The sequence below is a fragment of the Petaurus breviceps genome, unplaced genomic scaffold (assembly GCF_028583685.1).
Source record: "Petaurus breviceps papuanus isolate PSGF00001 unplaced genomic scaffold, PetGlider_PUasm1.0 213, whole genome shotgun sequence".
Taxonomy (NCBI): Eukaryota; Metazoa; Chordata; class Mammalia; order Diprotodontia; family Petauridae; genus Petaurus; species Petaurus breviceps.
In genome coordinates, this window is record NW_027185860.1 from 3,535,368 (window position 1) to 3,550,048 (window position 14,681).

A 14,681-nucleotide genomic window follows, 5' to 3' on the forward strand; every position below is an offset into this window, starting at 1 on the left:
GTGTGTGTGTGTGTGTGTGTGTGTGTGTGTGTGTGTGTGTGTGTGTGTGTGTGTGTGTAGGATAAATTACAGGTAACCCCAGAAGAAAAGTACTAGCATGCTGAGGGATTAGAAAAAGTTTCTTGCAAAAGGTGGGATTTAAGTAAGACCTGAAAGATGCCAGGAAAAGTAGACACAAGGAAAGAGAGCATTTCAGGCTTGCAAGACAGCAAATGAAAATGTATGGAGAAAGGAAATGAAGTGTGTCCTGTATGAAGAATAAGGTAACAGGAAAAATATTAAAGTTTTAGAAATTATGACTTTAAGTATCAGTTTCCCAAGAATATATAATATTAATGATAGCTGTGTTACTGTTCCTTACTATTTCTTTTGTATGGAAAAAACAGCTATACTGTATTAATTGATCTACATTATATTCTTTTCCACACCCTTCTTTAGGAAGAATGTAGACATGAGCTATACATAAGATTTATGTGTTCCTCATCGCTTCCACTCCTCATTTCCACTGTTCCTGATCTGGGGCTAAGCATGAAGAGTCAAAAACTGCCAGAAAAGGAACCTAATCCTTTTTTTCTGGTGACTACTCTGCCATGGGACTGACCATACGCCATGAGTCAGTCAAGAGCTAAAAGGGGCCCCTTAGCAGAAAGTTCTCAGTTCCCTGAACCCAACCATGCTTGAGCTGTTATCAATATTTGAGAAATCTGGAGCCCCCAAATGTATAGTACCATAGGTTGGTGGCAGCAGAACCAGATCTCGAACCCATGTCTTCTGAAACTTGTTTTTTTTTCCCCATTATATCCTAAGCAAATCCATAGTTTTCAAAAAGTTACTGTCAACCTATTATTTTTATCCTGGTTAAAAACTCTTACAAGATGTGGCCAGATAATCATGTGAGGTATATATATTCATTTGTCAAAGCTAAACATAAATTTTCTTCAAAAATTTTGACAGTGAAATTGGCACATGTAAGTGAATTATAATCTACAAATATCCCAAATAATAAAAATATTATAAACGGATGCATATTTATAAATATAAAATACAATCAGAATTTACTTTTATATTTTCTATTTAAATTATGAAGTTGTATAAACATGCTTTCATTTTACCTTGATGCTGCAAAAAAACTTGTCACTTGATAACCGAAGCTGGCATAATATGCATGTTCCATAATAGCCATCAACTGAATGCAATTGTATCCTAGTTAAACATAAATTAATTTAAACAAAGTATGGTTAAAAGTAATTTATTTTGTTAAAAATAAAATATACAGAAATAGTATTTTATTAGTCCTAAGAGAGTTTAACTTTAATGTTTTACATTAGAATACATGTAAGAAACAATCTGACCTTCATTAAAAAAAATACCGCTGATTTAACATTTTAGACTTGTCTGCCCTTCTTACCAAGAGAAGGAGGGTCAGTTTCTCAAGAGATCTACTTTTGACTAGCTATACTAAATGGTTGTTTTAACAACCTATAAGTGATATGTAAATACAATCTTAATTTGATTTTAGAATATTAACTATGCCAGTCTGCATATCCTGAACTTCAGTTTCACTTTAATATTCACACTGTAGATTATGAAAACTAAGAGTAACAGATTAATATATCATGTATCTGGTACTTTACCAAGATTTTTAATATTATAAACATACTTATTTCTATCTTTAAGTAATTATACTTTCCTTCCCACCAAATTCATTTCTCCTTAAGGTAGCTATCACAAAGAACAATCATTAAAGTATTCATTTCTGCTCTGAGCTTATTTTTAAAAGTCAAAGGAAAAAAGGAATGGTGCTTCTTCTTTATCCCAAAATGTTTCCTATACTTTTAAGAGATTAAAATTCAAAGTGGAAAATTATGTTTTAATAAGAGATCCAGAACTCTTTTTTTTTTTAATCTTTCCTAAGATAATTGTGATGTGAACAAATAAATACCCCATCAACCAAAAGAGGCGAAAATCAAAAGAAAACAAACTTCGGATCTATCCAATTAATAGGGAAACTATACCAGTTTACTTTCATAATAATGACTAATTAAAAAAATAAAACTCTCTGTATAGTTTACTTACATTTAAGATTTAATTCAGGGAGCAGCTAGGTGGCGCAGTGAATAGAGCACTGGCCCTGGAGTTAGGAGGACCTGAGTTCAGACACTTAACACTTACCAGCCATGTGACCTTGGGCAAGTCACTTAACCCCAACTACCCTGCCATCCCCCTCCAAAAAGGAAAAAGAAAAGAAAAAGCGAATAGTTCAGATGACACTGAGTTCCCACTGAAATTAAATGACTTCTACTTTTAGCTTCCATGGGAGAGAGCTGTGGGAAAGAGAAAAGGATTTGAACCAAACAATGCACAGGAAATTGTCTAAGTTAAGAGGGGTTTGGACTAGTGAAGTAGATAAGGTTAACATAAGAAGGAAAACATGAAGAACAATATCCAGATGCAGATACTGATCCATATTCTCCTTCCAGATTCTAAGAGAAGCAAGATTCGAATAAGAAGACTATAAAAGGATTAAAGTATATAAAAGAGGATTATGGAATAGAACCTAAATCATCAAGAAAAGGTAGCTGTCCGGGCAAGGAAGCCAAGGTAAAGCGGAAGATTAGGCTAAGTAAATCGCAAATGAATAGTGGGTGGAACACACTGGTTTTAAAAGCTTTTAACTTCTTAAAATTAGTAACAGCTCTAAGAAAGTTTTAAATACGGGCACTTTGGTTGATACAGAAACACACAAAAATAATTTCAAGAAACAAGGCTTAAATTCGCAATGATTATGCAGTATAAGGGGTGCTGTGCAGTGAACTGCAACGAGGGTGTGAATTTTTCTTTCTAATTTCTGTCACAGTAGTGTACAACTTATTTGTGTTTCAAGTGCATACTGAAATCCATCATAAGATAAAGGAATAAGAAGAAAAACTACCCACACCCCAGACTTCTAGGGATAATGAAGAGTTCCTCAAAGAAAGTGAAGTGAGACTTCAGTGGGAGGAAAAGAGTAGAAGGAAGGGACATTTTAGACTTTTCAGGATGGACTACGGAAGATTATCATCTAGAGAAAAAGGGAAGAAAAAAGATGCTTTACAATTTGATATTAAAAACAGGCTTTTCCTAAAGGGGAGAGCTGGATGCTCTGAAAAAGGAAAAAAAAAACTGCTTATCTTATCTTTTCCAGAATGATAGAGTAAAGACACAGAAGCTATCAAATGAGAAATCATTCCACTTAAGGACCAGAGGAAAAAAATGAAGTTTAGAAGTAGTTGGTCATCACCTACTCAGGAGTACAGAGACAGCTATACATTGATCTGATAACAACAATAAAGCAGTTTATTGTCTTTCAGGACATTTATCTTAAATGTAACAGACAACTTTCCAAGACTTCTTTAAAAATGTATACCAACAAATTATTTCTAGTGATTCAAGCAGACATAAAAAATACTTCCAGAAACAACCAAAATAGTGTTGCCAACAATCATGAAGACTGGTGAAAGAAATTTAAGATTATAAGAGCATGACCTTTATTTTCTTCAATGTTGCCTAGTGACAGTAAAGGATCTAGAGGAGAAAAAAAATCTATTTGGAAAATGAGCTACTGGATGAGAAGATTATGTCTGAGAATGAGATTGGGTTTCTGAATCAAAGTTTACAATATAAGATTAACAGATCCCTCATCAGAGATGGAATACATATAACAAAGGCTGGTAAGAATATATTTGCCAGGTTTTCAAGACAAAAAAAGTCTTTAAAAATAAAAGTATAGAAGAAGAAGAATTGTCTATTCCCCAACGTAAATACTGCATAAGATGTGATTAAGCCAGTGTGATTTCATAAAGAACAGCTCATGCTGGACTAAGCTTATTTCTTTTTGACATTATTCAGCTAGTGAATGAGAAGAATTCTATGGATGAACTTTCTTAGATTATAGCAAAGCATAAACTTAAGATTTAGTACCTCAAGGTATTCTTGTGAAGGAGAGAAAAAGTTATGGATAAGACAAGAATATTTTATAGATCCTGAACTGGTATGATGTCTTAATTTAAAGAGTAGTTTGTACAAGTCATTTCCCAATTGCTATATGGTCAAGGGATATATGAACAGGCAGGTTTCAGAGGAAGAAATTAAAGCTATCTATAGTCTTAAGAAAAAATGTTCTAAATCACTATTGATGAGAGCAATTCAAATCAAAACAACTCTCTGAGGCATGACATCACACTTAGATTGGTTTACATGACAAAACAGGAAAATGATAAATGTTAGAGAAGATGTGTGAAAATTGGAACACTAAGTCACTGTTGGTGGAGTTGTGAACTAATACAACTATTCTGGAGACAATTTGGAACTATGCCCAAAGGGCTTTCAAATTGTGCATGCTCTTTGATCCAGCAATACCACTACTTGGTCTGTATCCCAAAGAGATCATAAGAATGGGAAAAGGACCCACATGTACAAAAATACTTATAGCGGCTCTTTTTGTGGTGGCCAAGAACTGAAAATTGAGGGGATGCCCACCAATCAGAGAATGGCTGAACAAGTTGTGGTATATTAATGTAATGGAATACTATTGTGCTATAAGAAATGATGAGCAGGTAGATTTCAGAAAAACCTGGAAAGGTATGAACTGATGCTGAGTGAAATGAGCAGAACCAGGAAAACACAGTACACGGTAGTAGCCATAATGCACAATGACCAGCTTTGATAGACTTAGCCCTTCTCAGTAATGCAAGGACCTAAAACAATTCCAAAGAACACATGATGGCAAATGCTATCCACATCCAGAGAAAGAACTAAGGAGTTTGAATGCAAAGTGAAGCAGACTACTTTCTTTTTTTTGTATTATTTTGGTTTTTTTTTCTTTCTCATGGTTCCTTCCATTTATTCTAAATCTTCTATACAACATAACTAATATGAAAATATGTTTAAGAGGAATGTATATGTAGAGCCTATATCAGATTGCATGCTGTCTTGGGGAGCAGGGAAGGCAGAGAAAATTTAAAACTCATGGAAGTGAATGTTGAAAACTCAAAATAAATAAATTAACTTTTAAAAAAAAAGTAGTTTGTTAATAGTTTAATGTCAACAGGACAGGAGATTTCCAGTTAAGTACTTGAGGGATCTGTGTTTTGCCCTGTGCTGCTGTAATGGCAAGCAAAGAAGTAGGTAACACCTTGTTTCAGCTATTTAATTATTTAGCCCCTTGCTTCAGTTCAAGTTTCCTGCCCACAATTATATCAAGTCTTTTGTTAAGAAACAGAACTTGAAAACCCCTGTTGCTGATGTAACAGGAAGGGGCAGAAGAGGGAGGAGCTTAATGATCATATATAAGGAGAAAACCAAGCTGAGAGACCAGAAACTGGCAGGAAGTATGGCTGTGGTGCTGGTACTTTGTCTGTCTTTTTTGATGTTACTTTGTCAGATTCATCTGCTGACAGAGGACGGTGCTACTATTCCAGAAGCCCTGGGATCTTTCTACTGGTTCAGAAGCCCTGAAAGAGGATTTTCTTGTCTGTTTACAGAAATCCTGGAGGAACATCTTACTGATGTTTTCAGAGGTCCTGGGACTACACTGATGATTTGTGTTGATTTCTCAGATCTTGTTTTTGGGTTTGTGTTGATTCCACAGGCAGAAAGTCAACTGGTAATGGTGCTGGCAATGTGCCTGAATGTTATCATGGCTTTGTTAAACTGTGTCTTCCCAGAACAGAAACTGGACTGAGAATATAATGGTAATATAATTTTAATTTGAAGTTCCCTTTGTATTGGCAAAGGTAACCTGCTGGGTCAGACAGATCTTCTTGGAGCAAGCTTCATGGAAGCAGAAGCTGCTGCTGTCGAGGAAGCTGAAGAGGAAAGGCCGCCCAGGCTGGAGAGAATGATTTTGATTTTGGGAACCTGGCTGAAGTGATTTTGATTCTGAAAAACAGCTAGAGCTTCTGCTGGGGAGCTACCAGCTTCTCCTGGGAGCTACCAAAGACTTGAGGAAGCATGCTGTGATACCGGTACTTTGTTTGAACCTGTTTGTGGCTTTGTTAAGCCTTGACTTCCCAGGAACAGAGACTGTGAAGGATTTAAGATGGACTGGACACTGTGAGCTTCAGAGTGGAACAGGAACAGCATCGAGAGCTGAACAAGAAACTGGGAGCTGTCTGCTTTTGAACCCAGGTGACAGTTTGGTGAATCCAGGTAGGACCTGGGACCATGGAAGGGGATATCCAGGGAATCTGAGAGACTACCTGAGTCAAGCTTAAAGAAGACTGTACTTGGATCATGTGTACTGACTGAGAAATTGTAATTTATTAGTGGTGGAGAGCTTGTGCATTTTCTGATGATTGAATAGTGAATGATGACTGAGTAAGTGATTGCTTTGTAACTTGGTATACCCCATGAGTAGAGAACTTTGACTACTGTACTTTGTGTCCCTTAAGGAGGCAAACCTCCTTAAGGATGACTGAACGATTGAGATGACTGAATGATTGAGTTACTAAATTATTGTTCTTTGTTCAAAACTTTGTGACCACTGTGGTGAAAACTATGTGGCCATTTTAGTGATAAGCTGCTGTGAATGCTGTATTTTGATTCGCTATAATAAGTTGTAATATTACGAATGCTGTACCTTGACTTTCTGTGAATGTTTTGCTTTGATTTATTATTGAATAGAGTGTCCACTATACTGTGTAATCAGAACCTCGAAAAGCTGTTCACGGCAGCATTCTTCTGGAAAGCTGCTCATGCTTGGCTTTATAGAGGTGGACTAGACACTGTGAGCTTCAATATGGAACAGGAACTGGACAAGGAGGTGGGAGCTGTGTGCCTTTAAACCCAGGTGACAGTGTGGATTCAGCTAGGAGCTGGACCCATGGAAGATGGATGAGGGAATCTGAGAGCCAGCCTCAAATCAAGATGAAAAGACCTCTCCTCTTCGATATTTAAGAGAAACTGAGAAGCTCATGATTTACTGTGGCCTAGGGGTGGGAGGACTTTGTACTCAGTATCATGGATCTCTCCAGGATGATTGAATTAAGGATGATTGGAAACCAATCTCCAATTAAGAAGAAAGAAGACTTTTTTGACTGAGAGATTAAGACAATGTGACCTAGGGGTGGAGAACTTTGACCCTTGTACTTTGTATCCATTAAGGAGGCAAACCTCCTTAAGGATGATTGAGTTAAATTCTTACTGATTATCTTTTGTTTAAAACTAGGTGACCACTTTGGTGAAAACTATGTGGCCACTTTAGTGATAACCTGTGTCATAACATTGTGAATGCTGTACTTTGGTTTCTGTCAATGTTTGTTACTGAATAAATAGAGTTCACTATACTATGTAATCAGAACCTTGAAGCTGTTTACAGCAGTAGTCCTCTGAAAAGCTGGTTGTGCTTGGCTTTACAGCTACTTAATATTTTTAAGGCTAGAATGAAGAGTTAACACACTAAATAACAGAGTCAGGATCCAAACCAATATTAAGAGGCTACAGCATCAGGCAAAAACTATTAAGAAATTCAATAGGGATAAATATAAAATCTTGGTCAAAAAAAAAAATCTCTTTACAAGTATGAGATGGGAGAGACATGGATCAACAGCAGTTAGCGGTCTGAAAGCTCAATGAGAGTAAACAGTATCATCTATCAAATGTATATTATAAGCTCTAATCTAGATATACAAATCCCATTCACTGACACTGTCTTTTTTTTAACAATTCACTTATCTCTCCCTTCTGAATTATGTACCACCATACCCCCACTCTATTCCCCCCCACCCTAAAAAAAAAAGTTAGGTAAGGCAATCCTGATCTGGATTAAAAGAGTCTGAGTTTCAAACAAGGAGGGGATGGTCTTACTCTATTCTGCTTCATTTGACTTTATTTTAAATGTTATGTTCAGTTCTTGAACTCAAGGCTTAAGGAAAACTGATAAGCTAGAGAGTGTCCAGGATGGTAAACATGAAGGCATATGAGGAAGTGGGGATGGATAGCTTGGAGAAGGAAAGTTTGAGTGTACCTGAGAGCTGTCTTTAAGTATCTGAAGGTCTGTCATGTGCAAGAGGGATTTGATTTGTTCCGTTTGGCTCTAGTGGGTTGAACCAAAAACAATAAGCAGAAGTTGCCAAGAGACAAATTTAGAAATGCTTTCAGGATAAAGCTTCCTAACCAAAAGTTGAATGGGCTAACTTGAAAGGTAATGTGTTACTGTTACTTGGAGGTCTTCAAGGCAAGGTTCAATAATCACTTCTTAGGTATGTTATGTTGGGAATCCTTTCTGTTTATGTGCTGGACTAGATGGAAGCTGTACTCCCTTACAATTCTCAGATTCTGTGACTTGTCCAAGTTCACAGAGGTGCTAAGTAGACAAGCCAAGATTCAATCCAAGACGTCTGACTCCAAATTCAGCACTCTTCCCACCAGTGAACTGAGTTCAAAGGGCAACTGGAGAACCGCAGGAAAAAGGAAACGTGACCAGACAACTTTTTATCTGAAATTATTCAGATGGTTAAGAGGAACGTAACCTGACAGAGTGATGTGGCAGCAATTCAAGGTAAAACAATCTTGTTCTGCATTAAGAAATAATATCCAGGGGGCGGCCAGGTAGCACAGTGAGTTAGAGCACCGGCTCCAGTGTCGGGATGACCTGGATCAAATCCGGGCTCAGATACTCAGCACCACACCCAGAAATAACTGGCCATGTAATCTTGAGCAAGTTACTTAACCCAGATTGTTTAAAAAAAAAAAAAAAAAGAAATAATATCCAGAATGTGGAAAGCAATAGTCCTGTTTCACCCTTCCCAAGTCTGATCTTCTTCATGTCAGTGAAGCACATTTTAGAAAGGTGAATTAAAGTATATCCCAGTACTAAATAATCCCTGTTTCCCTGTTGATACATTTAATAGATGCAAGAAATTCAAATATATGAAGTAGTGCACAAAAGTGAATGAATGAATTTCACCTGGGTAGGTGAATGTTCATCCATTTACTGCTCCTGTATGATGCTTTAAGAGTTTAGAAATCAGGTCAAGATAAAAAATCAGAAATTCAAGACTTGAACAAACTAAATCATACCTTCATTTTTCATTTTTGAAGGCAATAATAGATGCCTGTTTACAGGCATGAATCACTGGGCACTAAGAAAGTTACAGATACATATTTCCCTATCACTTTACCTGCAGCTGATTTTCCTTGTCAGCAACAGATTCTCCTTTTTCTTCCCTTTTTCCCTACTTCTTTCCTTCAACCATTATGTTCAAAGATCTCAAAGAACAGTCTAGCAGCATAAGTAACAGAGAACAGGTTGCTTCTCACTTATTATTGTGTTAAATCTGTTGTAGAGGGAATTTCTACTTAGAAATGTAATGTACTAGATGACTGATGAGTTCTGAAAAATATAATCTAAGTGTTTATTCAAACAATTATCATCTATATTACACATTCAAATATTAGATCACTTAAGTTTACTAAAGCTCACTTAGCTTTAACTATTATAGACAACTTCCTGTCTACTACTAAGAACAGGAACAACATGACTACTTTAAATTCATAATAATAATTCAAAATTACTTTCTATTTGTTCAACCTTTTCTTTCAGACAAAACTGTTATAAGCTGCCAAAACAAAATAGTTTCATCTGTGTTAATCCCCCCACATAATATAATGAGCAGTGTGAAATTGCCCAAAGATCTTCCTAAAAGTAGATGTAGGAGGGACAAGGTTGATTAATACACTATCAACGATTAAGCACTAAATTACCCAAATAGTTGGATACAGGCCACATTCATCCTAATGCATAGAGTTACTCATAAATTCCAAAACATTAAGTCCTTTCTAATAGAATCAAAACTTTAACTGCCCACAGTCAAAAACCTCTTAATACTTGGAGAAAGCTGCCTCATACAGAGATATTAATAATTACACTAATATTTTTCTATGCTTTTTAAACAATCACATAGCTTAAAATGGAAAGGAAAACAATAACTTAAATTCTCATACACTAATTTTATTTCTTCTCTTTTTTCTGCAGTATTCCTATTCAAGGAAATTTCAGAAGCCAAAAATAAAATGTTTCTACTACACACTTCATCTCAACTCAAGAAAGAGATTTATAATTAGCCTCTCTAATAAGAGCACAGACTCATTAAAATTTTATCTGAATCAAAAGCAACAGTTATTACTTACCAAGGTCCTTAATTCTTGGTAGAACATTGCATGTAAAGTGTTTATATGAAGCTACTTTTCCCTCATGAGAAGAAATTCCTACATGAGATTCATAGATTCTTAGACTCTTTGGCTTGGTGGGTCGAGAATGCTTGAACTATAAATATATACAGAGTTATATTAGAAATGAACATTTTTTAGAGTTACATTAGAAATTAAGTAATTTAACTACTATTTTTAAATAAATTAGTCAAAAAATATGAACTGCTTTTATATATTATAAATTACTGGAAATGGTTAAATCTTGCAATAAGTATGACAACATGATCATTTTAGGATCCTGTTGATACTATTATTAACAATCTTTAGTAGTTTATGCCTAAGTTAGAATTGTAAATAGAGCCAGGATTGCATTGATGTGGTCCCAGTCTTCCTAGGGCAGATAAGAAACATGAAACAAACAAAATAAGATAGCAGCATAAATGGCTTTAAATATACACAATACACAAAGATATAGAAATGGCCTCAAGTTGAAGATAAAAGGAAAACACAATGCTCTAATTAATGACGTTGATAACTGAGATTCCCTTTTTCTAAGAACATTAACTCTTTAAACATATCCAAGCTCAGAAAACCTATATTCTTAAGTAATCTGATAATGAGTCATAGGTAGCGCTTATACTACTGTTTCTATTACATTCCCAAGTCTACTTGTAGACTTCTTTTTAAGTACTTTTAAGAACTAAATCAATGGTAGGCTCAATTTTAGAAGTCAGGAAAAGAAATATTCATAAAATCTGAAAACTTCCTTTTAGCTAATAGTATAATTTTGGGTAGCTGATCAATAAGGTCAAACTCAAAGAAACTGTCTGCCCTTTCTCTCTCTTGTTGAGTTGTCTTTTTCTTTGCTAATGTTCAACCAGGTCCAAGAAAATTTGCTCTGTTCTGCGGCTGGCTTGCTCCGTTAACAATACCTAATGCCTAGCTTTCTGACTTTTCAGTATTACCCTCTCTCCTTAATCCCAATCAAAAACCCTATTTCAATCCCCTATATATACTCACATAGAATCACTATTAGAGCAAGAACTAATTTGTTTAATAAGAGGCTTAAAAATTGTTTCACCCCACTAGCATCTGGAGTTTAAAATTCTTCTAGGCCCTAGTCATTTTTCCCAAGTAAACTACTGGGAAATGACTATAATCTCAAATGCTTTCACTTTAGAGTATGATAGAAATAATGTGTATTTGACAGTATTTTTATTGAAGGATCACAGCTACAACTAAAATAAACAAACAAAAAAACTTAAATCATTGGGCTGAGGTCAAATTTCAGTTGTCAAAGTTGCTGAAGTGCCCAAAAGGTTCCCTCAGGAGGCAATGAGTCTACCTCACTAGAGTTAAAAAAAATCTGGATCTCATTTATTGGGTAAGTTTTAGATGAGATTCCTGTTTAGGTACTGGTTGGAGTAGATGGCCTCTGAAATTCTATGATTCTGTAAGTACATACAAATAAGGAAATCAATTTGACTAGTTATATGCAACCTATACATTGGCAGAAAGTGTTTTTTTACAATAAGGAGACGATAATTTTTTTTTCTACATGCAATAGTAATAGTAGACTAAGCAATAAGAATGAGCAATTATGAAAATGAATGAAAAATGACGTGCAGCTAAATAAAGATATGCCATTCTTACTTGATAAGGATGTTCTGGGTCCCAATGTATCCAGTCATAATTCACGTTATCACCTTCACGAGCCACATATTTTGCCCATGGAGAAATACGATACAGGATTTCTCCACTTTTACTAGTTATAACCACCTGAAAAAATAAAACAAAGTTTTTTTTTTTTTAAGTTAAGGTGGAATCAAGACATCAGAGTAAGACAGTTAACTTGCCTGAACTCTCCCAAACAATTATAAAATAATGCCTCAGAACAAGTCCTAGAGCAGCAGAACTTACAAAATGAGAGGGTGAAACAATTTTCCAGATTAAGACAACGTAAGGAGATCAGCAGGAAAGACCTGTCTCACTGCAGTAAATAGGAAGCATAGTTCGATACAAGCGGCGTCCATGAAAACCAACAGCAGGCCATGCCCCAGAAAGTCAGTGATGAGGCCCAACCCCAGGGCAGGTCAGCAGCCAAGCCCCATACGACAGTGCATCTGGCCAGAATCCAGCTCACATGGCCCTGACCATCAAGCTGGTGACCTCCCCCTGGTACAGCAGGTTAGCAACCAGGCCTCCACAGTGCCAGCACAACAGTCCAGATGCCAGAGCCCACAGTCTGGGCACTTCAGGGAACCTACAAGGACCATGCCCCCAGCACAGGCCAGCAGTTAGGCCCTGCACCACAACAAAAATGGGCCCCGGAGCAGCACACCAATGTAGAGGCCGCAGGGGAAATTCTGAACCCATAGTTCAAGAAGTTTAGGACAGAGCTCATCCACCCCAGGAATTCAGCCCAATTTTAAAAGTCACAAAATAAGCAAGAAAAATGAGAAGAAGAAAAAAAAACAGAAAAAGACCTTGACCACAAAAAGTTATTATGATGTAACAGGGAAGATGAAAACAAAAACTCAGAGGAGGACAATGAGGTCAAAGGGCTATGGCAAAACCTCAAAGAAAAATGTGAATTGATTTCAGACCCAAAAAGAACCCCTGGACAAGTTTTTATAAAATTTTAAAAATCAAATGAAAAAAAGATTTTAAAAAATTGGGAAAAGAAATGAAAATGGTATAAGCGAGTCATGACAAAAAGAATCAACAGTTTGGTTTAAAAAAAAATGGAAACGATGTTTACTAAAGAAAACTCCTTTAAAAATGAAAAAGGCCAAATGGAAGAGGAGGTACAAAAATGTACTAAAAAAAACCAACTCCTTAAAAAGCAGAAATGGCAAATTAGAAAAGAAAATACACAAAAGTTCACTGTAGAAAATAATTCCTTAAAAATTAGAATTGGGCAAGTGGAAGATAAATGATTTCATGAGATAACAAGAAACAATAAAACAAAATCAAAACAACAAAAAATAGAATATACTCTGAATTAATTAACAAAAAAATAAAAGAAAAATAGTTTCTCACTCAAAGATTTTCACAATAGCACTATGTGTAACTATAAAAAATCTAGAAACAATCTAAATGTCTAACAATTAGGCAATTATTCAATACAATGGAGTGCATGATATAACACAATATTATTATGTGATTAATACAAAAACTAATTCACAGGAATAATGCAAAAGGACAAAAGTTAAACTAGAAGAATGGGGTACAGACTATTTAACCATATGAGGAAAATAAAATAAGAAAGAATGGACAAAGAATTTTGATGAAGGCTTGGAAATGACTAAAACACTGTTACTGTCATTATTTCATTAAAGATTTTATCATGTTTGGATTTTATAGTTCTATTTGGAATTTAATAATCAGTTTCATTGTTTGCATATAATTGTTCAACTTAAATTTCACTGATATTATAGTAAAAAATGTAACTAGCAATTCTGAAAATTAAGCAAGACAAAGAAGGAGCAAATATATATTCCCCACTCAACAAAAAAATAAGGCTAAATAAAACAGCACAGTTCCACTTAAATTTTCTTCTAGAAGGAATGAAAAATACCAAAAAGAATAAAGAGGAGGTGGAGTAGAATTAGAATTTTTTAAAATTACATTTAAGATACTAAGGAAATAGTAAAGAATTTTTTTTAAGGTTAAGATGTTAAAAGAGAATGATAATAAAAAAGGAGAAAGGAAAAACAAAACCCAAGTACATTTTTAATGGCACGTTAATTTAAATTATGCTCCTAGACATTATCTAATTAATCATGGCAAGAGGCAAGGAGATTAGAAAACATTAAGTCAAGAATAAACTGTCTTAGGTAAGTAATTTTTGGTCTCAAGGGACTAACTATCATTGTGGATAACAACAGGATTATAAGAAACGGAGATTAGTGCTGGAGACCTTCAAAGTGCAGTTGTTACTCTTAAGATCCATTAGGATGGTAGAGTCACATTAAATTCCAGTTGTTATAATCCAGATTCTAATATGAAGCTTGCCAAAAGTGAAACCTTTGGGAGAAAGGGCAATCTACATTTTCCAATTCAAAGCTAACTTTCCACATGGAAAATAAAGAAGAAATACTGATGAAAAATTCAAAAGGACAGTGTTGTGCCTCAGTTAATATCCGATACTTGGCTACTTAATTGTCTTTCATTTTCTTTTGTAGCAAGCTTTTAAGAAATTTTAGGTATATACCTCCTAAATGGAGTACAAAGAAATCTAAGAAATATAAGAGAATAGGGCGGCCAGGTAGCACAGCGAGTAAGAGCACCGGCTCCAGTGTTGGGACGACCTGGAGATCGAATCCCGGGCTCAGACACTCAGCACCACACCCACAAATAACTGGCCGTGTAACCTTGAGCAAGTTACTTAACCCCGATTGCTTAAAAAAAAAAAAAAAGAAATATAAGAGAATATACAGAGAAGAATAAGAAGATATATGGAACTTAGTTGCAAAAACAACCAAGAT

General features: G+C 35.4%; 1 protein-coding gene across 1 annotated transcript in view; it reads right to left on the minus strand.

Moving 5' to 3' along the window:
- GBE1 (1,4-alpha-glucan branching enzyme 1) overlaps nucleotides 1-14,681 on the minus strand; it is a 272,631-nt gene that overhangs the window by 142,010 nt on the left and 115,940 nt on the right. The window contains exons 4-6 of the mRNA XM_069093902.1: nucleotides 11,845-11,970; nucleotides 10,171-10,306; nucleotides 1,113-1,203 (exon numbers count right to left, since the gene is read on the minus strand). Coding sequence (XP_068950003.1) covers nucleotides 1,113-1,203; nucleotides 10,171-10,306; nucleotides 11,845-11,970 — 353 coding nt within the window. The remainder of the gene's footprint in view (nucleotides 1-1,112; nucleotides 1,204-10,170; nucleotides 10,307-11,844; nucleotides 11,971-14,681) is intronic.